This window comes from Lolium rigidum, chromosome 3, assembly GCF_022539505.1.
Source record: "Lolium rigidum isolate FL_2022 chromosome 3, APGP_CSIRO_Lrig_0.1, whole genome shotgun sequence".
Lineage (NCBI taxonomy): Eukaryota > Viridiplantae > Streptophyta > Magnoliopsida > Poales > Poaceae > Lolium > Lolium rigidum.
Genome location: NC_061510.1, coordinates 81,047,553 through 81,073,584, shown reverse-complemented (window position 1 = coordinate 81,073,584; position 26,032 = coordinate 81,047,553). Strand labels below are relative to the sequence as shown.

The window sequence follows — 26,032 nt, the reverse complement described above, 5'->3', positions numbered from 1 at the left end:
AATTAGTGTTCGTGTTTTTACCTATATGGAGTATGGTGTGATGCCACTTCTCTACCGTTTCTTGGTGCTCACGGCCGGCATCGGGGTTAAGCCTCCTTGCTCTGCCACTGGTTGTCCATGGAGGATGATGGTGCTAGGAGTGGGTTTCGGCGGCGGCAACCTAAATAAGCTCAGTTGCGGTGCATATATTAGAGATTTCGGCCGCTCTTCTTCTCGGGTTGGCCATCTTGGTGATGACGGAGTGGGAGATGGCGACGTGAAGGAATTGGCGACGTGAAGCTTTCTTCTCGATCGGCGGTGCAGGTATCTTGGGCTACGGAAGTTCTCCAGAGTTACTCAGTAGGGGATTCACAGCGGACGACGCCATCTTGCCCCTGCTTCTCATGGCCGAAGGGTGGCCCTCCTCAGTCACATGGCCGTGACTACTCTTCCTCCAGGCATGGTGCCATTGCGGAGGATCTTCATCCTCTCCGTCTGAGCGCTTCACATCGGCATTGCTCCAAGTGGTCCATCCCCGGTAGTCAAGCGATGGTGCTGACACGGACGTCGAGAAGAAGGAGAAGGACCCGGTTGCTTCTTCTTGGTTTTCTTGTGGGTTCTTGTTGCAAAGTTGTTGGTCCTGATAATAATTTTCTTTACTTTTTAGACCTTCCTGTAAAATGTAATTCCACCACTGGAATATAACGCAGCTTCTGGGTCTTTAGGGCCCATAATTGTACACTAACTTTTTTTAACAAGGATGTGACTAATGCAAGAGATGTTATTAATAACAATAGTAACTAATAACTTGATACTGAAAACATTGGTCATAGCTAATATGGGTAGTATTTTCATTTCACACAGTTGGCATCTGATGTGACTAATGCAATAGATGTTATCAATAGGAGCCCTCGCAATAGGTCATACAGGGATGAATTCGTTGATACGTCTCCAATCTCAACTTAAATGATTCAATCTCCAAAAATCAATGCATGGCCGTGAACGAGCACGAAGAAACAATGGAGTAATGTAGGACGGGGCCACGGGACACCGAGTCCACCAACGTTAGCAAGAAGAGCACAACTCATCATAACTCCATTATAACACCGGCGCAAGCAGCCACGCTCCCTCCAACACCACCCTCCACTCCGTCGCCTCACCTCGCCACCCGCCTTCTGACTACACGGGCCCACCAACCACCGCCCCGATGGACGACGCCGGACCGCCGCCCGCCGCCTCCGTCGACGTCGCCGGCGCCTCCGCCAGGACGAAGTCCTTCCTCGGCCTGTCCACCCCGTTAGAGATCGCGGTGGCCGCCGCCATCGTGCTCGTCCTCGTCATGTCGGCCGCAACAATCGCCGCGTACCTCACGCGCCGGCGCGGCGCCAAGCGGCCGCAGTCCTCGCGCGTCGACCACGCGCTCTCCTCTGGCTCGTCGCTGCTCCCGACCTCCACGCCCAAGCAGCAGCCGAAGTACGTGGAGGTCGGCGGGGCGGAGGTCGGCACGAGCTCCTCCGACGTGGCCAGCTCGTCCGCGGCGGCTAGCTCCCTCGACTCGCCGGTGAAGAGGAAAGTGGGGAGGATCAGCGGCGCGGCGCCCGGGGTGGAGATGGGCTGGGGGCGGTGGTACGAGCTGGAGGAGCTGGAGGCTGCCACGGGAGGGTTCCGCGAGGCGAACGTGGTCGGGGAGGGAGGCTACGGCACGGTGTACCGCGGCGTGCTCGCCGACGGCGAGGTGGTCGCCGTCAAGTTCCTGTTCGATCACAAGTGAGTACTCGCCCCCCTCATGTTGTTACTGCAGTACTGCCTTGTTGGACCAGACCAGAGTACTCTGTCTCGCTTTCATCCTATCCTAACACGGTAGAAATGAAAGTACAATTTAACCTTAGATAAACCAAATAGACGATCGCAATGAAAAACAACTAACCACCATAGTACATTTTTGTTCCCTGGTGTAAATGTTTGAATGGACGGAAGCTTGTAGCGGCACTGTTTACCGGCATGGGTTTCGACAGTGCATATGTACAATTGTGCTTTTCTGAACTAAATGCTTGTGTTGGTAATTAGTCACGGTTGGTGTAGTTCTCCTGTTGGCGTGGCTTCAAGCTTGCCGTCAGTTACCTGGTCATATGAAAAAGGCCAAAACGAACTTGAGGCAAGCGTGCTTTCGTTAAGATAAAGCCCCAGTTTGTCCTTTTGCAGATATCAGATATGGTGTTCAGAATCTTCTGGTGCCATTTGACTGAAAATAAAACTGCAGAGCATTTTCACACCCCATCTTATTTTAGCATTATATGTGTGATTACTGATTGATAAGATTGGTCTGCGTTGTCATGTGAATCAAATTTATTGTACTCCATCAATGTAGTTAGAGAACACTATCCCTCGCGTTAAGTCAATGCTACAGAGAATGGCGAAAATTGCTTTTCTTTCCTCCCCGCTTACATATGATTGTGATATGAGTAGGTGGCTCATTTTGTGCTTTTCTGTGATGGCACGTATGTATCCATCTACTTAGTTAGTTGCGAACTGGAGATCGTCGGCGTCGGCGAGTCATATGAACCAATCGATCTGATGTCCTTACTTTCAAGAAAAGATAAAGCAACAGAAAAGGCAAAGGGATGACCAAACTTTGCTCCTTTTCTGGTCACATAAATATCCAATCAGAAATATATATGTATGTGACATCTTTGCAGCTGTTTTAACTTTGAAGTGAACCAAGTGCATGCATGCACATGGATTGCTGAAGATTTACACATGCGCAACAGGGTAAATGTCCGTTCCTTCCTGCACACGGGTTCAGTGTGTTTACAGTTGAGGTTCAGACATCACGCTCGTTAGTCATTCAGAAAAGCCTAGTCCTTGATAAGCAACGCCCAAGATGAAACTAGACAGTCCCAAATAAGGCAATTAGGTAGACGATTAAAATGGAGCAACAGTAAGGATGTTGATGAAACTACCTATAGCACTGCATAATCATTGATGCAGTGATATGTTAAACAGGTAAGGAATGTGTTGATCTGAAATTACAAATGGTGGTTTGTAGGGGTCAGGCCGAGCAGGAGTTCAAGGTGGAGGTTGAAGCTATCGGCAGAGTGAGGCACAAGCACCTCGCCGGCCTCATCGGCTACTGCGCGGAAGGGCCTAAACGGTAAGCACGCTTCTGAAATCTTCCACCTCCAGAATATTTTGGATCGGAACCACAGCTGACAGACTAGCGTGTGCGGTAACGCCTAACGCAATCATGGCATGGCGCTCACAGGATGCTCGTGTACGAGTTTGTTGAGAACGGCAACTTGGAGCAGTGGCTGCACGGCGACGTTGGCCCCGTCAGCCCGCTGGCATGGGAGACACGGCTCAACATCGCCATCGGGACGGCCAAAGGGTTCGTCGTCCTCAATGGTTCGTTCATACGTCGCGATCGGGACGATCACATAAGCTGATTAATGGTGTTCAATGTGCAGCATCGCGTACCTGCACGAAGGGCTGGAGCCGAAGGTGGTGCACAGGGACATCAAGTCCAGCAACATCCTCCTGGACAAGAAGTGGAACGCCAAGGTCTCCGACTTCGGCATGGCCAAGGTGCTCGGCCCCGGCTCCAGCTACGTGACCACGCGCGTCATGGGCACCTTCGGGTACGTGGCCCCCGAGTACGCGTCGACGGGGATGCTCAACGAGAGCAGCGACGTCTACAGCTTCGGGGTGCTGCTCATGGAGCTCGTCTCCGGACGGAGCCCCGTCGACTACAACCGGCCGCCCGGCGAGGTGAACCTGGTGGAGTGGTTCAAGGGGGTGGTGGGGAGCCGGCGCGTGGAGGACCTGCTCGACCCGCGCATCCAGCCGGCGCCGCCGCCCAGGGCGCTCAACAGGGTGCTGCTCGTCTGCCTCCGCTGCATCGACTCCGACGCACACAAGCGGCCTAAGATGGGGCAGATCGTCCACATGCTCGAAGGCGACGACTTCCCCTTCCGCACCGTGAGTTCATCCCTTCTTCCGTGCTCTCCCTTGCATGATCAATACCTTGCTCGCTCGATCACCCAATGTCATCAGGATTGATCAAATAGCTGAACAAATGGATGCTTCGTTTTGGGACAATGCAGGAGCACCGTTCGCCGAGGGCGGCTCACCGGCCGTCCACCAACGCGCGGACGTCGCTTCTGGCCGAGAAGGCCGGGGCCGATGACGCGGACAAATCGACGTGGAGATAAGCGGTCACCTTGCCTGACGCGAGGGCTGCTGAGCTGACTTTTCTTCTCTGTGGTGTACATTTTTGTTTCCTTATCGCGCTCTTCGGTTTGGATTTATGGTCTTTTGCCGTAGCAATGCGTAGCTGACATGACCGGCATTTGGTTATTGTTGATTTTGTAATACCGTGGGGGACAATACCTGTTGCTAGCAATGATATTATGGTTTATAAACAAATAGCGGGTTTGAAGAGTTTTCCTGCGTATTAACCCACCAGATTTTGGTGAAATCACCCATTCACCCAATCCACTTCCCTCACTTCAATCCCCTTCCTAATTAATTCCCTTCCGCAACTCTTGTTGTTCAGTACTCAGGGTTTAAATACCAGGTTTTCATCCACACAACGATCAGGTTTGCCAGCAATAAAAATCAAATCTTTGCATTACTGATTCGGCGGCATATCACACACACTTCTGATGCACTTACAGTATCTCAAGATTGAGGCACTACATGAACTCAGAATATAACCTCTCAATAACTTAATAATATTTTTGCAACAAGAACTTAAAGCTCATTTTGGCATTGTGCATCTTCAATTAACTGCCGAAGTCATCCATTCTATGGACTGATATTTTTTCAAGAAAAGGAAACAAAAATTGGTTCTTCCAAAAACTTGTTTCTATAAATTGGAGAAAGCTTTTGCCAACAATCTCATCATTGGAGAAAGCTTTTTTGCAGTGTCGCTAACCATATAGACAATAATTAAGCTATAAAATATCATTAACCATATAAATAGGCTGATTATAGTACACAAATGCTCTGAAGATCAGATCTACTTTTGCTTTTATCACTTTTTCTAGGTTGATTTTTTTTTCAATAAAAGGTATTTTATTACTTAAAAGGTTTAAGCATTACACCCGGTCTCTGCATAACGAAGATGCACACAGCCGCACACAATCCAAGGAACAAAGAGTATTAAAAAATCAATACATAAACATCGTGATGCAGTATCGACCCCTACGGTCGCGACGGACCAATCCTGAGATTATGTTACCACCCATGTTGGGTAATAAACTCCCTCGCCATGTCCTCCAACCATGTAGACACCTTCGTAAATAGGTTTTGATTCTCCATACGCTGAAGGGACGACCTTGAACGGAGCAAAGTACTGCACCGGTAGATAACCTGCATAAGAGAAGAATTTATATCATTAAACACTTAATCATTTCTACATAGCCAAAGCGACCAAATAATGGCAAGTGCTCCCACCCGAATAAGTATCTTAAACCTATGATTCACCCCATTAAACCAATTACCAAAAACATTGGCAACACTTTGTGGTGGTTATAAGATAGAACCTATTTGGATGATTGACCATATAGATCTTGCAAAGTGACATTGGAAGAATAAGTGTTTAATTGTCTCATCATGGTGGCAAAATACACACTTCTTACTTCTATGTCAATTGTGTTTTGCAAGGTTATCCTTAGTAAGGATTACCGACGAAGGTATCATGCGAAAACTTTTATCTTTAGCGGTATCTTCATCTTCCAAAATAAAATTTAATTACCGGCTGTAAAAGCTGGATCAACGCTTTATACAAAGAATCCACAATGAAATTTTTATTCACTGTTAGGGTTCAACGAAACTCATTTGCCCCTTGTGACAATTGGACGGAAGCCAACCGATGTAGCAATTTGTTCCATGCAGTCAGCCGGGGCCTGACAAGATCTCTCCTGAACATCACATTAGGTGGGTTACATTCCATCACCTTAGCTAAGGTATCACCCTTGTGGTGTATAATATTATATAAAGTTGGATATTGTTCTCGAAGCGAGATATTACCCAACCATTTGTCGTCCCAGAACCTAATCTCAGATCCATCCTTAATGGTGAAAGAGGCAAAAGGGAAGAAGTGCTTCTTCATTGCCATCAAGCCAGCCCAAAAGTGAGAATCCTCAAGTTTTCAAAAAACTTCAGAAACCACACGTGAGCCAACATACTTTCTCCTAAGTATTGTCTGCCAAACCCCATCCTTGGTTAACAGCTTTGCCAACCATTTACCCAATAAGGTTGTGTTTTTAACCTCAAGGTCATGAACACCAATCCCACCTTGGTCTTTTGGCCGACAGACAACACTCCATTTGGTTAGCCGGTATTTATTTTTTTGCGTTATCCCCTTGACAAAAAAAATCTTGATCAGAAAAAATCTAACCAATGCCAGACTCCTTTAGCCAGCTGGAAGAAGGATATCATATACAGTACCATGTTGGTTAATACGTAATTGATTAAAACCAGCCTTCCATCCAGGGATAGCAATTCACCTTTCCAACTTCTAAGGTGCTTCTGAAGCCGCTCCTCGACATGCTTCCACTCAGCATTCCTAAGCCTTCAAAAATGGATTGGAATGCCTAAATAGCTAATAGGAAATTGACCAATCCCGCAGCCAAAAAGCTCATCATATAGATTGGCGTCGTCGTTGGCCTCACCGAAGCAAAAGAATTCACTCTTATGTAAGTTAATTTTCAAACCCGATAATTGCTCGAAAGCTGATAAGATTAACTTCAGATTCTTGCTTTCTCAAGGTCATATTTCATAAACAGAATCGTATCATCAGCATACTAAAACATGGGAAGTCCGCCATCAACAAGATGTGGGACCACCCCTTCAATTTGCCCATCGGCCTTAACACACTCTATAATAATAGCTAGCATAGCAGCCACAGTGTTAAATAACATGGGTGATAATGGGTTGCCTTGCCGTAAACCTTTCTTCGTCTGGAAGTAATTACCAACGTCATCATTGACTTTGATTGTAACGCTTACTCCGAAAATAAAGTTATGGATAAGAGCTCGCCATTCAGTTGAAAAACCTTTCATCATGAGTGTTTATTGGAGGAAAGACCAGTTAACTTTATCATAAGCTTTTTCAAAATCAATCTTTAATATTATGCCATTCATCTTCGTATGATGTAACTCATGAATGGTTTCATGCAAGGTGACAACTCCATCTAGAATATATCTTCATTGCATAAAAGCCGTTTGAGTGGGACGTACTACCTGATCAGCCACTGAATTAAGCTTTATTGTAGCAACTTTAGTAAATATTTTAAAACAAATATTAAGAAGACATATCGGTCCGTACTGTTGAATTCGTTCTGCTTCATTAACCTTAGGTAGTAGAATGATTTCACCAAAGTTGAGACAAAAAATCTCAAGATGACCGACATGGAGTGCATTGAAAAGTTCCATCAGGTCCGACTTGATAATATCCCAGAAGTTCTGATAGAACTCAGCTGAAAAGCCATCTGGACTAGGAGCTTTATTATGTTCCATCTGGAAACCGCCTTCTTCACTTCCTCCTCCGAGTAAGGGGCAGTGAGAAAACTATTTTCCTCCAGTGAAACCCGAGGGATGTCGTCAATCCTAGATTTATCCATGGATATATTACATTCCACAGGTTCACCAAACAGACATTTATAATAATTGGTAATATATGATTTGAGCTGCTCATGCCCTTCGATCGTTCCCTCATCTTGTACGAGAGAATGAATGAGTTTCTTCCTGTGTCTACCATTTGCGACACTAACATGTACGAGGGAATGAATGAGTTTCTAGGTTGATAGTGGGTATATGATGTGCAAATTGCTCAGAAAGATTGCATCATACTAGTGAAGCAACGGGATGGATGAAGTAGAAAATGAAGAACAAGACCGGAAACCTCAAATGTAGCATGGGCTACATGTAGCCATGTTTTGTTATTCTTTATTCAAACTTAAAAAAAATCAAAGTTTTAGAAAATTCTAAAAAATACATAGACATAGATAATGTTGTAATCTATTAGTGTGTAAATTTTCAGATTGGAATACATTATATTTTGTTGTTACTAAAAATGACAAAATCTCACAAAATAACAAAATCTAGATTTTAGTGTACTGTTCAGTATTGTTCACCGATAATGAAATCAAGATTTTTTTATTTTTTTAGCCTAAAATACAGCATATATTTCATTCTAAAAATTTGCAACACTTATAGATTACAGTATTATCCATATCGTAGTCTTTTTTGAATTGTTTTAACATGTTTAAAATGTTTTTTTATAGATTCAGAAAACGGCCTACATGTAGACCGAGCTAAAAAAATCCATTCTCGAACAAGACTTCTTAGTTATGTTAATTAACTTGACATGTCAGGTAGGAAGCTAGCTATAACGTTTGGTAATACTACTCTACTAGACCATGGAGGCGGGCGTTGCCGCGCCCGTCCAGCTTTGAGAAACAAAATAAATTATTTAAAACACTCAGATATCAAAAAATATTATGTAAAATTGGTTTTAAACATGTCACAATATTAATGTCTGTATATGTAATCCATTAGAAGAGAAGAACTTCAGACATAGAAATACTTGAGAAAAAAAGTGAGTGTCTCATATTGCAGTGCCTTGAGGAAACTAGCGAGATATTATTTGTTCAATGCTTTCAATGGTTCACAAAATAAATGACACCAGGTAATTAATCGCGAGGATTAAACATTCAAAAGTGATTTGGTGACATCCCTTTTGTTGAAGATGCTATGAATATTATCATACAATAATGGCTATACCGGTATATTTTAGTACTCCTTCCGAAATTTGCGACAAGAATTATGGAATGGAGGGAGTAAGCAGAAACAATGTCAGCCAATACAAAGCCATGGGTGTGTAGACAGATGACTCTATCTAGAAATGGAAAATACATATAGTGGGGGCAATTTGGTTAAACTAAGAGAGAACTAGATGAAGATGCGCGCTTCGCCGCGCCGCCTACATCTCGTTTTGGCATGGCATGTCAGGCGTAGTTGATTCATGAATGTTTCTACATGTGCCATTGTCGTGAGTAATCTGTTGTCCTTTCCTGATGTTCATTTTTAACAAACATGCACACAGAAGTTTTCGTCGCAGCGCACACGCCACCCTGGTTATTACTTTTAATTTGTGATCTATTTGGTCGTTGTTTGTTATATACTTTGCTTTTATATTACTTTTGAAAGGTATGGACTAAGCGGATGTTAGATTAGGAAAGAAAAGGGTTAGCGCCCGTAAACTAAATTACATTTTTAGGTTTGTTTCAACATGACATAATAGATAGCTTGTACTTAGGTTGGCACAAAACAACTTCTTGCTGATTGCAGGATATATGAGAGGATGATATAGGATGTAAGATATATGTTTTGTCAGTTCTTGATTATTGGGGCTTCAGTGGTTGTTGTCGCTGTTCTCCTCAATCAGATGAAAGGATAATGTGCATGACATGGGGGGAAGGGCGAGGCCTGGAGTGCTACGCGGGAGCAGTCCGTGGACATGTGGCCGAGTGGAAGTACACGTGGTAGGGAGCCACCTTGCCAGGCCGTGTTCGTTTCTTGGGTATCATTCTTCTCTTGTATCTTCCACTCTCATAGTGGAGTGCGCATCCCCTTTCCCTTGTATGAATCCCTGGTGTAGTTTCGTGCCGTCTGGTAACACTTCAGATCTGTCGACTTTCCTCTTGTTGATCTAGTATAGATACCAAAGCTAGCTTCAGATCAGTCAACTTTCCTCTTGTTTATCTGGTCTAGACACCAAAGCTACCTAGTGAATCAAGATGATCAAAAGGAGAAGAGCGACATTGTTTTCGGGGTGGGGGTTTTCTCCTGCGTGCTGCAGGTCCACCCGAGATGGTTGAAGCACGGAGTGAATGGAGGGATGCAAATGGAGAAGCTTGTAGACAGATGAAAAGCAGAGTAGGCAAGCGAACTGAAGTGGGACTGATGGCAGCCACAACTGATTGGAGCGATGATCAATCTGCACTTCATTGCTAACTAAAAGGTAATTCACTTACCAATCATAACAATAGAGTTGTGAAGAGAATTGATGATAGAGTTATGGAAGAACGTAGCTGTAGCTTGTTTAGGAAAATACTGTGCAGCAGTTTGAAACCTTAGTACAAATAGCATATTGTTATGATGTTACCTTACCTATTTTAGTTTGCGATTTGATAATGAACAAAAAACAACAAACGTGGCCGTCAAACTGTATTTTCTGAGATTCGGAACAGTTTGCTTGCCTCACATTCAAAACAGAACAACTATGCTGATTAAACCGATGGTAAGCACGGAAAGAACTGTAAACAAAAAGAGCACAAGGGAAATCAGAAACTGGTAACATATTCAAGGGGAAAGACAAACTACAAAAGATGGAAGTGAGAAGGCACGTCATAAGCTGGTTCTAACAACTTGCACAGAGTACACAAGTACCGAACACAGTTTCACTTAAACTGGACAGATTGAGTATTGGGCATCTGCTCCTGTTCGTGGAGACCTAGGATAAGTCATTAGGATGCGACGTCATTGCTTAGATGCATAGGGTAGCCAGTATGACTTCAATGCCAAAACACCACCAAATACACTTATCTACTGGTTGTGTTGCTCTCATTTGTTATTACATATGTTGTATGTCTTCACCAAGGCAAAAGGATTGATCACATAGTGGATCACCGGCAGAGTTTGAATTGTAAGTTAAGACACTTACCTCAAGGTGAACTTGAGTAACCACACATCATACTGAATTGTACTCGGATGTGCACTATTAATTATAACCCCATATGTTAATCCACTGTTCAAACGACATGGAAACTATCTTATACAAAGAACATAAATGGATAATCTTGGGGAAAATATAGCGGAAATGCAGTTTAACTTAGTAGCTTTACTCGAACACGAACATGCACATTTTTCAGCAAACACATAGATGTGCTCGAAATCTGCAAGTACTTCTGATTAGCCCCAGGGCGAGCAGGTTTGGTGAAAATAGTACTATTCAGCAAGAGGAGCCACACGACTTGTAGATGTGTGAGGTGCTGCCCTATATTTATAACGTCTAGATACAGACCCTTGTCCACAAAACAATATTACTTGCTGACAAACAGGGATGTAAGTGCATCCTATGAAGACAAATCTTGTTGTCTGCCATTTCAGGAATGGATGTAAGTGCATCCTATAAAGACACTGCACATTCTACCTGTATACCAAACGATGTGTATTCACACAATTCCAGGAATGGAGCACATTCTACATGTATACCCAATAAAGGCATACGTGGCTGGAAAGAATTCATCATCATCTAAAGATGAAAATCTGGAAAAAGGTAAAATGAATAAAATACCATCATCCTGACCTATTTCCGTAAAGGAATCCTAACCTATTTTACTTACTGAGCTATGTAACACATACAACAACAATATTTAGGGGAGGCACAATTTCCATCATCTCCAAGTTTCGCGGACTTCCTGAACCATCAGCTTTCAGGAGTAGCACAGGGCTGGTGATATGGCAGATAAAGAAATCATTCTATGAAGAATGAAAGAACAATTTCCCTAGAGCGCGGTTCTGCGGGAGGTGAAGGAGAGCAGGAAGGACGCGGCGGCTGCTGTGTTTTCAATGCTTCACAACCGCCACCCATTCTAAGACTGAAACTAAGATGTTAGTATTGCACCTGTCGATGCTTACAATTTGATACTCCTAAAAGTGACATGGTAGAAGAGAAGTAATAACCTGAACACCTTCATGTTGAGAGAAGTCGATTAGTCTATTTAGTTATTATAGACTATATAGATGCTTCTTTTGAGAGAGAGAGAGAGAGAGAGAGAGAGAGAGAGAGAGAGAGAGAGATTAGTTTTCTGAAACTAAGACTTCAGAATAGTAGCACTGTAATCTCGTTGTTAACAGGTCCACCAACAGAGATGCACCAAGTGGCGTTTGCAACTTTGATCAGGCTGATTGTCTAATGCAGCAAGCATTCTGAAGTCTTTCCACTTCTGAATCATGATCATGCACAAAATTTGATGACTGAGAATGGAAAATTAATTAAGCACACAATACATAATCAGAGAAGAAACGAACACCTTAAGTATCTATACCATCCTATATAGAAAAATGTTGTTTTTCAATTGATTGTACATGTACAAACAGGCAGCATCACAAAATAGTCACACATAAATAAATGCTTTTTGCAAAACCAGTCCTAATAATCTGGAACAAAGAGAAACATATCCAACCTAAACATAAGGAAGAGGATAGAAAAAAGCTAAACAATCAAATGAGGAGCAAAAAAAAATCCTACCACACGGAGGGAATATAAAAAGAATGTTGAATTTGTCGTCAAATTTTCACATAAGGTCTCTACCATCGTATAGTACAAATCAAGCCAAAATAAAATCAATTTGCTCACAGTAAGAACACACTAATAGCAAGAACAAATTACAATATATGATTATGATAATTCGAGAGAACAATATAGCTTAGTATGGAAAAGTATTCGGTAAGAAGGTTGGCACGAGTGCACAAAGATTTCTGCTGACCTTCTGAAATGGTATTCTCGAGGGGCAGCACATCATTCTCCAGGCCGTAGTCCACAACAGCCTGCCCCAGTAACCCACCTGCCGGTCTAGGCGCGCAACAACAGACCAATCTGCAGACAGTAGCACATCGGAAGAAGGCGACATGAAGGCTCATCAATCAGCTATGCTGGGCAGAGACGGCGGGGGTGCCCGGAGAGCACGACGACTGCAGTCGGCAGCGGGACAGCACTAACCTTGTCGGCCGGTCGCACGGCGTGCATCAGCCATCAGGGTAGGGGCGCAGTGGGCCGCCAACCTGCCTCTCGGCGTGGTACACGCAGCGCCATGAGGGACGGGCAGCGGTCGCATCAGGAGGCGGACGACACTCCTCCCCATCCGGGCACCGGCAGCGCGCGAACAGGGCTCCTCCCCATCCCGGGACCGACGGCGATCGTCACGGCCGGATCTCACATAAGGCAGCACCGAAAATGTGGTCCACTTAGGCGGCACGATGAAGCACAGGCACACCTCGTTGTTGTGGTGCTCTTCATGGCACAGACCACCACCTACCTCAGAATGTAGATGGACACGGATGTCCGCGGACTCTCTTCGTCCGTGTCCGTCAAAATTGCCAAACGTCGTCGCGGACGGGCCATGTTTTTCAGATGGACTCACGGAAAGCTTCCACGGAGGCTACCAGGCCCGTACCTCCTGCAAGAAAAAAAAGAACGAAAGGAAACATAGCACCAGTCCTTGGCTTCTCCGTCTCCCTAGATAGGGCATGCCACGCCAAAAAAGATAGGGCATGCCGGCGCGCCGCCCTCCACCCCCTTGTTCCACTTCCTCCCCGTCCTCCACCCCTCATCCCACGTCCCGCCGGCCGCCGCCCGGTTCCCCGCTTGTCGCCGCCATGCCCCTTTAACCTCCAGCTCATCCGCCAGGGGAAGATCGTCGGTCAGCCCGGTACCGGGAAGACTGCCCTGGCCATGGACATCGCCAAGTCGCTCGGCGCCGAGACGCCCTTCGCGTCCGTCACCGCCTCCAAGCTCTTCCCGCTCGACCTCTCCAAGACCGAGGCGCTCACGCAGGCCTTCCGCCGCGCCATCGGCGTCCGCATCAAGGAGGTGGCGGAGATCATCGAGGGCGAGGTCGTCGAGATCTCCATCGACCGCCCCATCGCCGCCGCCGGCTCAGGCGCGCCTTCGGGTGCAGCGAGTCCTCCCAAAGCGCTGGTTCCTAGCACGGCCGGCGGCAGAAGAGAGAAGCAAGCCGGGGTATGAGATGGAGAATCCACGATTGAGGTGAATCGGATGCAAGAGGCAAGATGGGCAGCAGGAACCCTAAGCTGCAGGGGCGTTTCGGGAGGAAGAGGAGCAGAGGAGTAGGGAGGACGGGTCTTGCGAGCGGTGAACCCGGTTCGCGAGGTGGTTTGTTGGTTTAATCCCGTTTTTACTGTACACATTGGCCCACATGCAGGATCGCTGCAGCCCATGGAGCCCATATTCAGAGGCACAAAACGTAGAGATGACACGTATAGGGGCTGAGAATGCACCGATTCTAACAGCATTACTTCTTGTATCTAATATATTTGGAAGTCTGAAAATGAAGCTCTTGTTCACTTAAAGACAACACAGTGGATGCTATTAGGCAGTTGAATTAGGTAGCTAGTTCCATCCAAATTAACATATTATTCGCACAAAGGAGGGCATGATGCAGATGTCAAATTTATGAGTCAACACAAGCTAAAATGCTTCTGAGCTAGTATTTACAATGCAATTAGATATGTCAGTTTATAATTATATATCTCAAAACAAATTGAATAGCTAATGATTTTTATAGAGCTCAGCACACTTTCCCATGGAAATATTATGCTCATTCTATTCAATCTATTTTATCACATGAAGTTCCAAAAATAGTACAGTAACATGCAGATTATCCACATACCTTTTTGGGACAACCTTATCTAATTTTAGTTATTGGTGCACAAGAGTATGCCAAACAGCTGAAAATAGTATTGACCTTGTGGTGTGATGCTTCTGACTTCTGAGAAACATATGGCAAATCAACACCAACAATTCATTTTTGAATTGATCACAAGAGATTTAGTTGATCATGTATGGATTATCACAGCTACAAGAATGATGCAATGATTTGAGTACAAACTTCCCGAAAATGCGCAAGAAACTCCAATCTTTACCATTCCAATAAACTAAACATGAGGTTTCAAATGAAACAGAGAGAAAACAACATTATAGACCATGCATCCGGGTCTATTTTGTATACCATCATAGCAGAAAGATAACGTTTGCAACTTAGCTTTACTCTTTTACAAAATACCTTAGATATCTTGTGCAGCCTGGAGTTATCAGAAATACCTTGGCAGGTATTAGACTTTTATCAAGGGAAAACTGAATCCTCCTTAGTCTAGTTGGTTGACAAAGTAACTTCGGCCAATCAGTGATACAACTAACTGCAAGAGTAAAGTGGATCTGGACCATCCACGCCTCCACATGCATTCAGACGAAACCAAAGAAGCATACCACACCCATGTTTTTGTTGAATTTGAAATACAATTGTGGAGTCATAATTTTGAAATCCAGCTTGATGCATAGTTAAGTACACTGAGCAAGCAGGTGGAAAATACACCTCAGAATTAAATCTTCAATGACTCTAGAGTACTTCATTCTTTTTTTAAAACATGCCGTAAAAAACAGGGAGGCTGTTAATTTGACGGGAAATCTTCAATGGTGCAGGTGGGCTTTCCGCACCTTTAAGTTTTTGTCTTTTTTCTTTTTTATATCTCTTAAATTACATAATATTTTGATTTGATTTTTCTGCAAGTCGCTCAAAAGTAACAAATAGAATGGGGGGAAAATAGTTTGGAATTTTTTTTGCAACTTCAAATTTTAAATAATTTTAAAATTCAAAATAAATTCTTGAAATATATATATACATAATGACATAAAAATCCAAAATAATTTTCCCACATTCTAGTTGTTATGTTTAAGTGATCTGCAAAATATCAAGTTCAAAGATTATTTGGTGCGAAAGATACAAAAATGAGAAGTTGTTTGAGAGGGGAAAAAGAGCTAGCACGGATCTTGATGCAGTATAGACGGTCTAGATACGGGTGCGCACCAAGCACATGCTCTAAAAGTCCACTCTCTAATTTGACGGACTTGCTCCAAGCTCTATTGTTCCCTACCATCAACCACTATGATGTAGCCACGCAGAAATTGAGACAAATAGTTGGTTTAAAATACTCACAATAGGAGCTTGATCATGCTAAATTCAGAGAGACTCAGGAGATAACCATCATGTTGAGCTAGCTGGATGAACCAAAACCATTAATTGATAGCAACGATCTCCTTGTCACTCTTCTCCTTGATTGTGTTGAAACACCAACTACCATCAACCAGTGGGGTGAACCTTTCAGTTCAATTAGGACTGAAATGAATCAATAAGACGGGAAGAAGGAACCAGATCCGCACATACCCCTTCTGAAGCCAATCATAATGTTGAGTTTACAGCACTCGAGCACCTCTGAGATGGCATCGGCCATGATGACCAAGACAACCATCTACAGCTCCAACAAGTCACTCTACAGTTCACAACAACACATATAATAAGAAAACAGATTTTTGCAGGCGGTGCAAAAGAGTTCACTATGGGATCAAACATGAGAGCTGGGAGGTGATGAATACCTTGATGGTGTCGTCCTGGGTGAGCAGCACGGGGAGCACCACAAATAAATCACAAGAATCAATTTCTTTTCGCGCTCGGTGACAGAAATCAGCACCAGGCAACACCATTGTTCATTTGTTCACGAACTATCGTGCGGAGTTGCAATCAAACAAGTGGCCTGAAACAAAGAAGACAATGTTTCGTCGGTCGATTCTACCACAACCCAGCAACGGCACAAACTGTTGCGCCAATAGACTGCACTCGCGTCACTGGCCCTGGTTCCAGAGAAACAAAGCATTTCCACGCGCGGCCCCCTCATGTATAGCGGGTGTAGTGCCATGGGAGGAGAGAGAGAGAGACGAGGGGAGGAAGAGAAAGGTACATGGCGGGAAAAGCGATTGCGGGATTGGTTGCCCGAGGAGTGGCCTTTGCCCGGACTGTTTCTATCATGGAGAGGATCGGGCGGTTTCCCGGACTTGTTGCCCGTGCAGCTCGGCATGGCGGTCACCTAGGTTTCGTCTTATGCAGCACGAGGTAGGCGAGCATCCAGGAACGTGTTGCGGTGGACGCCGCTGCTCGAGGAGGCACCGCCATTCTGGATCTTCATCACCAGCGGTCAAGGAGGTGAGGGGGCGCTGGGGAACGCAAAGAGGTTTTTTTTATTTGCTCTTAGGTCGATTGACTGATGGATTGCTTATTTTGATGGGCAGCATTATGGAAATTAGGCCCAAATAGCCAAGAACGGACTAGCTCAATTTCCGGAGTAGCAACCCAGCAATGAACGCCGGCCTATATAGCGTGAGCACACTGAGTAAAAAACGTGCTCAATGACGGTTCAGGATTAGTGAGTTGATGACGGCCATTAGATGAGCTAATCGGATGGTACAGGCAGCCAAAACGCTGGGAGGGGCTTTAGGTCGTTCAATTTTACCGTTACTCAATTTTGTTTGTTGAAACCGAACATCATAGATAGTGTTTTCTGCAACGCATCCTTTGCCATCGGATCAAATACTGTAAGTTGGAGTGTAGTACTCAGTAACTATCTGGTTGAACAACATCATTAGCTGTTCACTTCCACGGACAATGAAAATACTAGCAATTAGCAAATACCATGGGTGAATAAACAAATACTAGAGGTTGGGCTGCCCCATGGGGCAGCTCCTCGCCGGTACTTTGCGTCCCGTCCTTATCCCTCCTCGATGTTCAGATGCATGCCAATCAGCACACCTAATGGTTGATGCTAAGCATATGATGGTTTGAAATCATATTAAGAACATATTTTTCAAGGGACACTATACCATTTCATAAATTATTACACTGGACAAATCGCCAGCACATAGGTTAAATACAAACTAAGGTGTAAATTTTTTTTTTTGCGGGTATAGATGTTCAGCCCAAATCCTGGTTGCCATGTACAGAGTTATAGAACCTTAGACATAGAGTTTTTACACTATCAAAGCAACATTTAACAAGGCTTTGATTTCTCTTAAGATAACTCCAAGTGGTGGTCCTTCATGGCAGGAGGGGGCATGCCCAACCGCAAGGCCATGGCTTCTATCACCTTGCTAGTTGCTTGGAAAGTGTGGAATGAAAGGGATGCTAGGGTTTTCCGGGCTAAAAGCGCGTCGGCGCAAATAGTTTTCGATAAGATTAAGCATGAGGCACGTTTATGGGTTTTAGCGGGGGCCAAAAATATGGGCAATATAATGCCGCGAGAGTAATTCGTGTAAGCTTTATGTACTATTTCTTGGCATGTTCTCTAATATCGAATCTTCTTCTTAATTAATAGAATGGGGCAAAGCTTTTGCTCCCCGTTTCAAAAAAGAAACTCCAAGCGGTGAGAGGTCGTAACTATCTGCCATTATGGCTTGCTTTAGGATAGTACTCCATCCGTTTCAGTTTAATAGTCTTTCCCGTATCCCTAGGTCGGTAATTTGATCTATATAATTTAAATTATATAATGCAAAAATTATATCATTAGAAAATAGAACATCTAAACTTTCTAATGATGTACTTTTTATAATATATAACTAATGCTAATTTAATCAAATTTGCGACCTAGAGATACGCGCACATCTAATAAACTGTGAGAGAGTAGCATTCTTTCTAGCACCTTGTTGCAACCCATAGCCATAGGCATACCCAACTGTCTCTAAGCCTGGGTACGGGTTTAGGCTTCCGGCAGGCAGCGCAGCCTATTTTGATGAAAAATTTAATAAATATGTTGACAAAAATTTGGCCGAACTCGCCTAGGCTTGATGAAAATTCTGAGTCCGCCACAGCCATTGAAGTAATGGGCACAACCTGGAGTGATGCAAGAGCCTCTGCGTGAACCCCAGTCGTTTCTAACTACAAAGACATATCCTCCAGAAAGAGAGAAGTCTCAGAAGGCGCCATCAGTATTGACCTTCAGATAAGTATGCGTTGGTACATTCCACTTCGGATTGATCTGGATCATAACAGCATTTCTCCTGTCCTTAACAGACATGTTCTCCATAACATGAACAAAAATAGACGAGTCTATTTTGTCAGGAGTTCTTACCTTACCTCCAGTGTTAAGCCTTGTTTCTATCCGCCCACAATCATATCCAAAAGCGACAGCATATAGTGGCCTTCTTCTTCTCTTCTAGTTTGAAAATTTCATCAAACAGAGAAGCGGCGAGTGGCAACGTCTACTTCATGGTGTCCAACTTGGACATGATTTATCTCCCCCTCTCCACCGCTCTCAGCTGTAGAGTTGAGAGTCTCTTCTCTCTAGCCGGGCCGCCGCCGGCCGCTCCGCCAGGCTAGCTGGCCGGAGTAGGTAGTGGTGTGGCACCGGAGTAGATTAGGGTTAGTTTAGGTTGTTGTCTGCTTGTTTTGCAGCTTGATGTCGCCGTTTGGGGGATCTCCCCGTAGTGAAGACGCCGACCGAGATCTACGCCGCCGGATCTGGGCCTTCTTCTTCTTCTTCCTTTACTCCGATGGCCGGAGGGAGGAGAGGTCGACAGCAGCAGCGTCTTCTTCAATAACCTGGTGGCCGAGGGACCTTCTTCTCCCCTGGATCTCAGTTCAGGCGTTGCCTTCCTGGCCGGCCATGGTGGCGAGGAGGAGAGGCAACCTGATGCTGTTAGGTCTGCTTTTTCTCTGCTCCTGGCCGGCCATGGTGGCGAGGAGGAGCTGGAGAAAGGTTGGCTGCTTTTGTCTCTTGGGGAGGGATCCTGCCCTCTCTGCTGGTGGAGCTGCTCCTACAGCGAGTCTCTCTGTTCATCCTCTCTGCCTCGCCGTGGTGGTGAGAGGAGAGGCAGCGGTAGGACGAGCTGGGCCTCTGCTCATCAGCGCCTGCCTACAGGGTGCTATGAAGCTTCTTCGGCGAAGCTCTTCTGTGCGAAACACGCGCCGCTCCTTGTCGACGGCACGATCTTTGGCCGGCATGGCGGCCCATCTGCAACCTCCAAGACGGAGGCTCTTCTTCGCTCTGTTCGCCGGAGCTCGTCGCCTCTCCACCGCCAAGTGGTTCGTCCCCGGAGGTGGAGAAGCGGCCAGCGGATCAGCAGCATCGCCGGAAGTATGCTATCGAGCATATCGGCATCGTATCTCGACGGCAGCGTCTCGAGGTCGCCGGCGAATGGTGGTGGTGACGCCCAGGGACCCGATTGCTTTTTCAATTCTTGTCTCGGGGTGTTTTATGTAATTTGGGAGGGCCTTTCTTCAAATTTAGGTTTTCTGGTGCAAGAGATGCCTGAGGACTTCCCTGTAAATTTGTACCCACCACGTGTGATGGAATGAAAGCTCCTGGGCCTTCTAGGCCTTTCTTTGTTCAAAAACAAAAAAAAAACAGAGAAGCGGCAGTTTGGCATTTAGCAAGCTTTCCCCTTATTTCTTCTAATAATTGCAATGATCTCTGGATTGGTTAAACCATCTTGAACTTGTCTTCATCTATAGTTTGTAAGAGATGGGGGCATCTAGTCTCCACCACCATTCCCCTCTAAACTATCTGTAGCCGTACTTCTAAGGAAGTGCAGCATTTTATTTGGAAAGTGCCCCCACAGTTTCACCCAGTTGAAGCCCCTACTTGTATTACTTGCAATGGAGCTTTAAGGCTGAGCACACAATCCTGCTCAAGAATGTAAGAACAGAACAATCTGACCATCGAACAGTTTTGTTAGGTAAATCATATGCAACAACGACAGGAAACTATAGCTCGAACATTAAACTCACAATAAAAATATGTTAGTTGTGAGTTGTGACACGGCAACATCAACCTTTAGATATTACGTTTTCTTTATTTATAAATTATCAACCTGTTTCACTCTATATACGTATTCATGACAAGTACAGGCTAATGACATATTACACTTGCATGAGCTGAACTACTAAGTTCATTATGGAAAATATAGGTTCTCCATATGGCACTGTTTCAAGACAAACCAAACATACTATTCAGAACCAGTTGAGAGAAGTTGCGAAAAAACTTGTAATACAGCAATAGCCGTAATACTGCCTTTTTTTTACCTTCAATAGCAAGCGGCGAGTGGAAATTATTTGCCATATCATTTAATTTGAGAAAGACTAAGTATGTTGTATGTAACCAAATATGTGTGTCAACATTCATCAACAAAGCAAGGTTGCCACTAATTGGCTCAAATGGTAGCAATTCCAGCTAGCCTCTTGATCGACCATTAACTCACTGACTGTTATAGTTGTTAGGGATCCAAGGGTCATACCACACCCGAATTGTCGAACCATCGCCTAGCCGTTTGATCAGGCCATCTGTCTCCCTTTCAACACACCTGCACGGCAGATTATCTACAACACCAACATCAATGGAGTGAGTAGGCTGCAAAGCAAATTTCTTTAGCATTGTGAATTCCCATTTTCTCTCATAGGTGTACATTTGTGACACATAATACCAACACTGAAAACAATTTTATTTCCAATTATTTTGCATGGTTTGTTAGATATTCCTGCAACTAATATTGTTCAACAAATTATGTAAACCTTAAAGGGCGTCGTCGACATCCTTCTATTCAAACACTTCAATTGTAACCATAAGTGATTTTTTTTCGAGAGTGCGCCAAAGATAAACCATATTTTTTATAGAATGCAGAGGTTTGAGTACAGAAACACAACCACTTGCTGCAAGCAACAAGCGTAGTAACAACTCCACACCGACTATTCCGAAGACAACTACCACCACAAAACAACAACACGAAAAAACTTGTCCAAAGCTAGACCACAAAGCCGTGTCTCGAGCGAAGCCGTGCGCCTCCAAGGAATAACTCGTCCAAAAGGTAGACCGCAAAGCTGTGTCTGCACGACTCCCCTTGTCGACGGACCATCAAATAGAGGAAGATGGTGGAACTTGGTCAGCCCGAGAAGGCATTGTCTTACTCACCAGCACTCGTGTGCATTGCGCCCTAAAGATCAGCCATAGACCACAGCGAGCACCGAAGAAGGGCAACCTGGAATCTCCACACCATGTCTCCAAAATATTAACCATCCAGAGTATCCTTACAATGAATTAGGAAATGCATAGTTTTGAGGGGCAAAATCGGAGGTGGCGTTTTGGCTCATAGGAGCAAATGCTCCTATTATACAAAATAATTAAAATACAATTTTAAAAATGTCAAAAAAATTTGACATAAATTTTTTGTTGTACATCGTGACATTTTATGTTGGTGCACAAGTTTTCATGGAGAAACAACATTTTATGTGACGTGTACAAAAAAGACAAAAAAATATCCTTTACGTAGTCGTGTTATAGCATCAAAATTTGTCTTTTTTACTGGAGCCACAAATTTTTGTAGTTTTTTTTGAAAACTTGTGTACAAACATAAAATATGTAGATGTACATGAAAAAATTTAGTTTAGAATTTTTTGACACTTCGAAATGTAGATTCACACAATGGGAGCAAATGCTCCTATGAGCCAAAGTGAATATCCCGGCAAAATCATACTTTACAAGATAAGTTAATTGAGCTTATTAAGTCTAGCATTTACAATTGTAGATGGGCTTCAGGCGGAGTACATGCAAAAAACCAGGCTTAGAACAAACAGGGGAGATCGATGCCGTGCTTTATGATAATGATGTTCTCATGGCAATGGAGACCCGTCGTAAAACTGCGTGCATTGCAATCAGCAACAGTCCCTAAACTATGGCTAACTGCTAAAATAGTAGAACAAAGTACAGAAGTGATTCTTCAAAATTTTCATTTACAAAAAAATATTAACAAATACAGCAACCTTAAATTAAAATTTAGTTCACATTTCAGATATAGTCAAAGTCAAACTTTGTGACGCTTAACTTAAAATTTAGTAAGGACTATTGGCATCTATTATGAAAAATCTACAATATTAGTATAGACTTTTTTTTGCAAAAGATTTTGGTTTCAGGTTCGAACTAAAGAATCTTGGTGGGATTGAACCACCTTCAATCCGGGATTTAAGAAAATCCACGGAGAATCTCTCCAAACAGAGAAAAGATCCACGATTGCAGAAGTACAATGGGAGAATGCATATTGAATCGCATCAATGTGAACTCATCTAAACAAAAGATCAGACACCGGACTCCTACCTAGGAAATGAATTGCACAGTTCAAACGCAGCAAAAAGTCATATTCAGCTACTTATAATTAAACAACTATTTATGCAACAGTTAAGCAATTTGGCTTATAGTTTACCAACTACTCCCTCTGTCCCAAAATATAAGGCGTATAAGGATTAGATATGAATGTTTTTAAAGTTTAAAAATATAAATATTTACAATAATAAATTATTATCAATAGATTCACCTGAAGTATATTTTCTTAATATGTCAATTTGATATTGTAGATGTAAATATTTTTTTCTAAATATTTAGTCAAAGTTTGTAAGATTTGACTGTCGACCAATCCTTACACGCCTTACATTTTGGAAGGGAGGAAGTATTTATATCCAGCTAAGATAATTCTAGGCATAACATTGTAATAAAAATTCAAACTACACTGGTATAATCTTGACTAGCATTTTGACATATGATCAAACCAACCTTCAGTACAAACTGAATCACATAGATTCAAATGCATCAAAATATCTATATTCAGCAACCTGGCTTGTTCAACAACTATTTATATCCAGCTAAGATAATTCTAGGCATACGGAAAACCAAAACTGATCATAGGTGCATATGCACCTGGTATGTATAAAACATATTTCAAAAAGTAAAAAAATTTAGGAAAAAAATTTAGCATGTAGAGGACATGTTAATAAAGTTTCACGTAAAAATTTTATACCATGTGTAAAAAAGACAAATAATGCCTCAAGAAATAGACTATTTTAACACCAAAAATTTGTCTTTTTAGTACAGGGCACTAAACATATTGGTTTTTGCTGAAACAACTTTGTGAACTTGTAACATGTCAAGGTATACACGAGGCATTTTTGTTTTTATTTTTTTAACATTTGGAAATGTGCATTTCAAATAAAGGGTGCATATGCACCCGGGTGCAGAAACACCCTGTCCCTAGGCATAACATTGTAACGAAAATATAAACTAATACTGTTGACATAGTACATGGAATTAAATGCCTAATTCTGTATAATTCATCAATAAAATCTCAGGGTATTATAATCCTAACTCGAGTATTTTAACATATGATCACCAAATCAACCTTCAGTACAAACTGATTCGCATAGATTCAAATGCATCAAAATATCTACATTCAGCAACCTGGTTGATAATTCAACAACACTTCATCGATTTAATTTGGATCTCCAAATAACAGGGTATAAAAATGAATGACTTAAATAATAGGAGATTTGTATTATGTAATCGCATATTTTCAGTAAGCAAAAACCAGTTCTAGTAGGTAGTAGGCAACAGCTTGTGTAGTAGATTCCTCGAAAGTGTTTCTCCAGTTGATTCGGCCAGGGACGATATAGCTCCAAATAGGCCAAAGAGCAGCAGCATACTTCATCTTTCAGCTTGGCAATGCCATGGTACAGCTGAGCAAGCTACATGAATCATCTCGTATAAGCTACAGCTACAAATTGCAGTAAGAGAATGCTAGGATACAGGATCCATCAAATATACAGCTTTTGCCAAATAAATACTTCAGGATTATTACAGGATAAATAATCCAACACTGTCATGTACAAAATGAAAATATAAGTAAATAAGGCATGTAGTATTAACTTATGAACCAAATAAATCTCAGCTGACAAGATAATATAGAACAAAAAAAACTGTTTATGTTCTGTGCCGTTGTTACAACTCAAAACTGGATTACAATTAGTGTAAATTGCTGTGATGTGCTGTGGGTACAAATTAACTGGATTATGTATGTCTATAATGAACTCTACATGTCACCGAACTCGTAATCGACCTCAGAACCTGATTCTATCAGGCTTCTTCTACATGCTTAGGTGAACTTAAGGTGTAAATTAGCGGTTGTACCTTTGCTATATGGTCGGTTGCTCCATGATCGAATCGCGACGGTAGTTCGTTGTGCCAGCAAGTCGGATCGGTTGTCGCAAGCACACAGCAAGGGACACCAGGACACAGGGGGGGAGAACCCGGGGCTAGAATAAAAATAACCCCCGTGCGATCTCCCCCCGAGACACAACAATCATCTTTATTACGGTGGCGGCCTGCCATGCGAGCGCACCCAACATGGCAAAGGCCTCTAGGTTTGTCACATCGCTTTTTTCACAAGCACCTCGCTTGTTACACGGCCCTTACCTTGCAGTCTCCTCCGACCTCTTGGATCTAATAATTATCGAAAGTTCTTCCGAATAATTATTACAAGAGTCGTCGTCGACGTCGCGCGAGGTAGATCCTGGATCCCACGAACTCGCCGGAGAAGGTCCGTCCTCGCCGCCGCGTCAGCTCCAGCCGCCGGGAACAACCGAGATCCACCGTGAGACATCAGATCTACAGAAGCCAAATCGTTCGAGATAGTTAGGTTACGCAGATCCGTACATGATTCCAACGAAACTACAACTAAATCGTGCTAAAACAGAGCAAGATCAGGCAGAAAATTGCTCACCAGCAACGGATCTGGCTAGCCGGACAGGCAGATCTGAAGGTTCCGTCTGCAGAAGCCACCGCCGCCTCGCATCTAGGCTCGCCGGAAGGTCAACGCGCCGGTGGACACGAGGAACCTGCGCAGGAGATAGCACAAGGGGGTTGGCGCATAAATCATCATGGTGGGGAGGCTCACCGCTCACCGTTCCGAGATCGAATCGAGTTCCGATCATGGCGCGAACTCAACTTCCGATCCGTCGGTGGTTGGGATTTGGTGGAGGAGGAGGAGGCGTGTTCATCTATTCTAGATCTAGCCTGGAGGCGTGTGGTAGAGGAGGATTCTTTTGGTCTGGTTCTGCAAATATGCCGAGGCGAGGTATTTATTGTCCGGTATCGCGAGGTGGACGGTCCAGATGGAGTCGTCGGTCCTGGACGGACGAGATGCGCCGCACGTGGCGGTTGGCGATTGGCGGTGACAGCTGGATCGCACCGGTAGACCGCAACTTGCGCAATTAACGTCACTGCGTGCGTCATATGCGCACCGGATCTTCTGCGGACCAAACGTTGCTTTGTGGCTTATGGTATGCGTGTCGGTAAACGCTGATTGGTTGAGGCAGCAGCCTAAATACTAGTAGGCCGTGTGTGTGATTGGGCCTCTAAATTTTACGGCCAGCTCGCTTGGCAAACCCTGTTTCATATATACCCATATTAATCTCTACTATATTAAACTAGCAAAACTGCCCGTGCGTTGCAACGGGTTTAAAATAAAATTAAACATCTTAGGTTTAAAATCTCAATTTATTGGCCCAAACACCTACATGTGCCCCTGTGTTGCATTGGGAGAAAAA

At 43.7% G+C, this 26,032-nt stretch overlaps 1 protein-coding gene and 2 long non-coding RNA genes across 3 annotated transcripts; 1 reads left to right on the top strand and 2 right to left on the bottom strand.

Annotated features, from left to right (window-relative positions):
- The first annotated feature begins 1,186 nt into the window (after positions 1–1,186).
- On the top strand, positions 1,187–4,368 carry LOC124695100 (probable receptor-like serine/threonine-protein kinase At4g34500). The gene is made up of 5 exons (XM_047227986.1): positions 1,187–1,746; positions 3,026–3,130; positions 3,242–3,364; positions 3,444–3,954; positions 4,080–4,368. Exons 1-5 carry the CDS (start codon positions 1,187–1,189, stop codon positions 4,185–4,187), a joined length of 1,407 nt encoding a protein of 468 aa, XP_047083942.1. The 3' UTR covers positions 4,188–4,368.
- A 6,823-nt stretch (positions 4,369–11,191) lies between these two features.
- LOC124697090 lies at positions 11,192–12,884 on the bottom strand. Its single transcript, XR_007000755.1, has 3 exons — positions 12,769–12,884; positions 11,390–12,645; positions 11,192–11,312 (listed from the first exon to the last, which is right to left on the bottom strand). It is a non-coding gene; the product is annotated as an uncharacterized LOC124697090 (long non-coding RNA).
- Positions 12,885–23,896: 11,012 nt separating this feature from the next.
- On the bottom strand, positions 23,897–25,528 carry LOC124701864. Its single transcript, XR_007002249.1, has 2 exons — positions 25,207–25,528; positions 23,897–25,091 (listed from the first exon to the last, which is right to left on the bottom strand). It is a non-coding gene; the product is annotated as an uncharacterized LOC124701864 (long non-coding RNA).
- Positions 25,529–26,032: the final 504 nt, after the last annotated feature.

What these genes read in the sequence shown, in the direction of transcription:
- LOC124695100 (XM_047227986.1), top strand. Translation starts at nt 1,187, where the DNA reads ATGGACGACGCCGGACCGCCGCCCGCCGCCTCCGTCGACGTCGCCGGC. An exon ending in TGCGCGGAAGGGCCTAAACG is followed by an intron (nt 3,131 to 3,241) that starts GTAAGCACGCTT and finishes TGGCGCTCACAG; the next exon opens with GATGCTCGTGTACGAGTTTG. An exon ending in GCCATCGGGACGGCCAAAGG is followed by an intron (nt 3,365 to 3,443) that starts GTTCGTCGTCCT and finishes TTCAATGTGCAG; the next exon opens with CATCGCGTACCTGCACGAAG.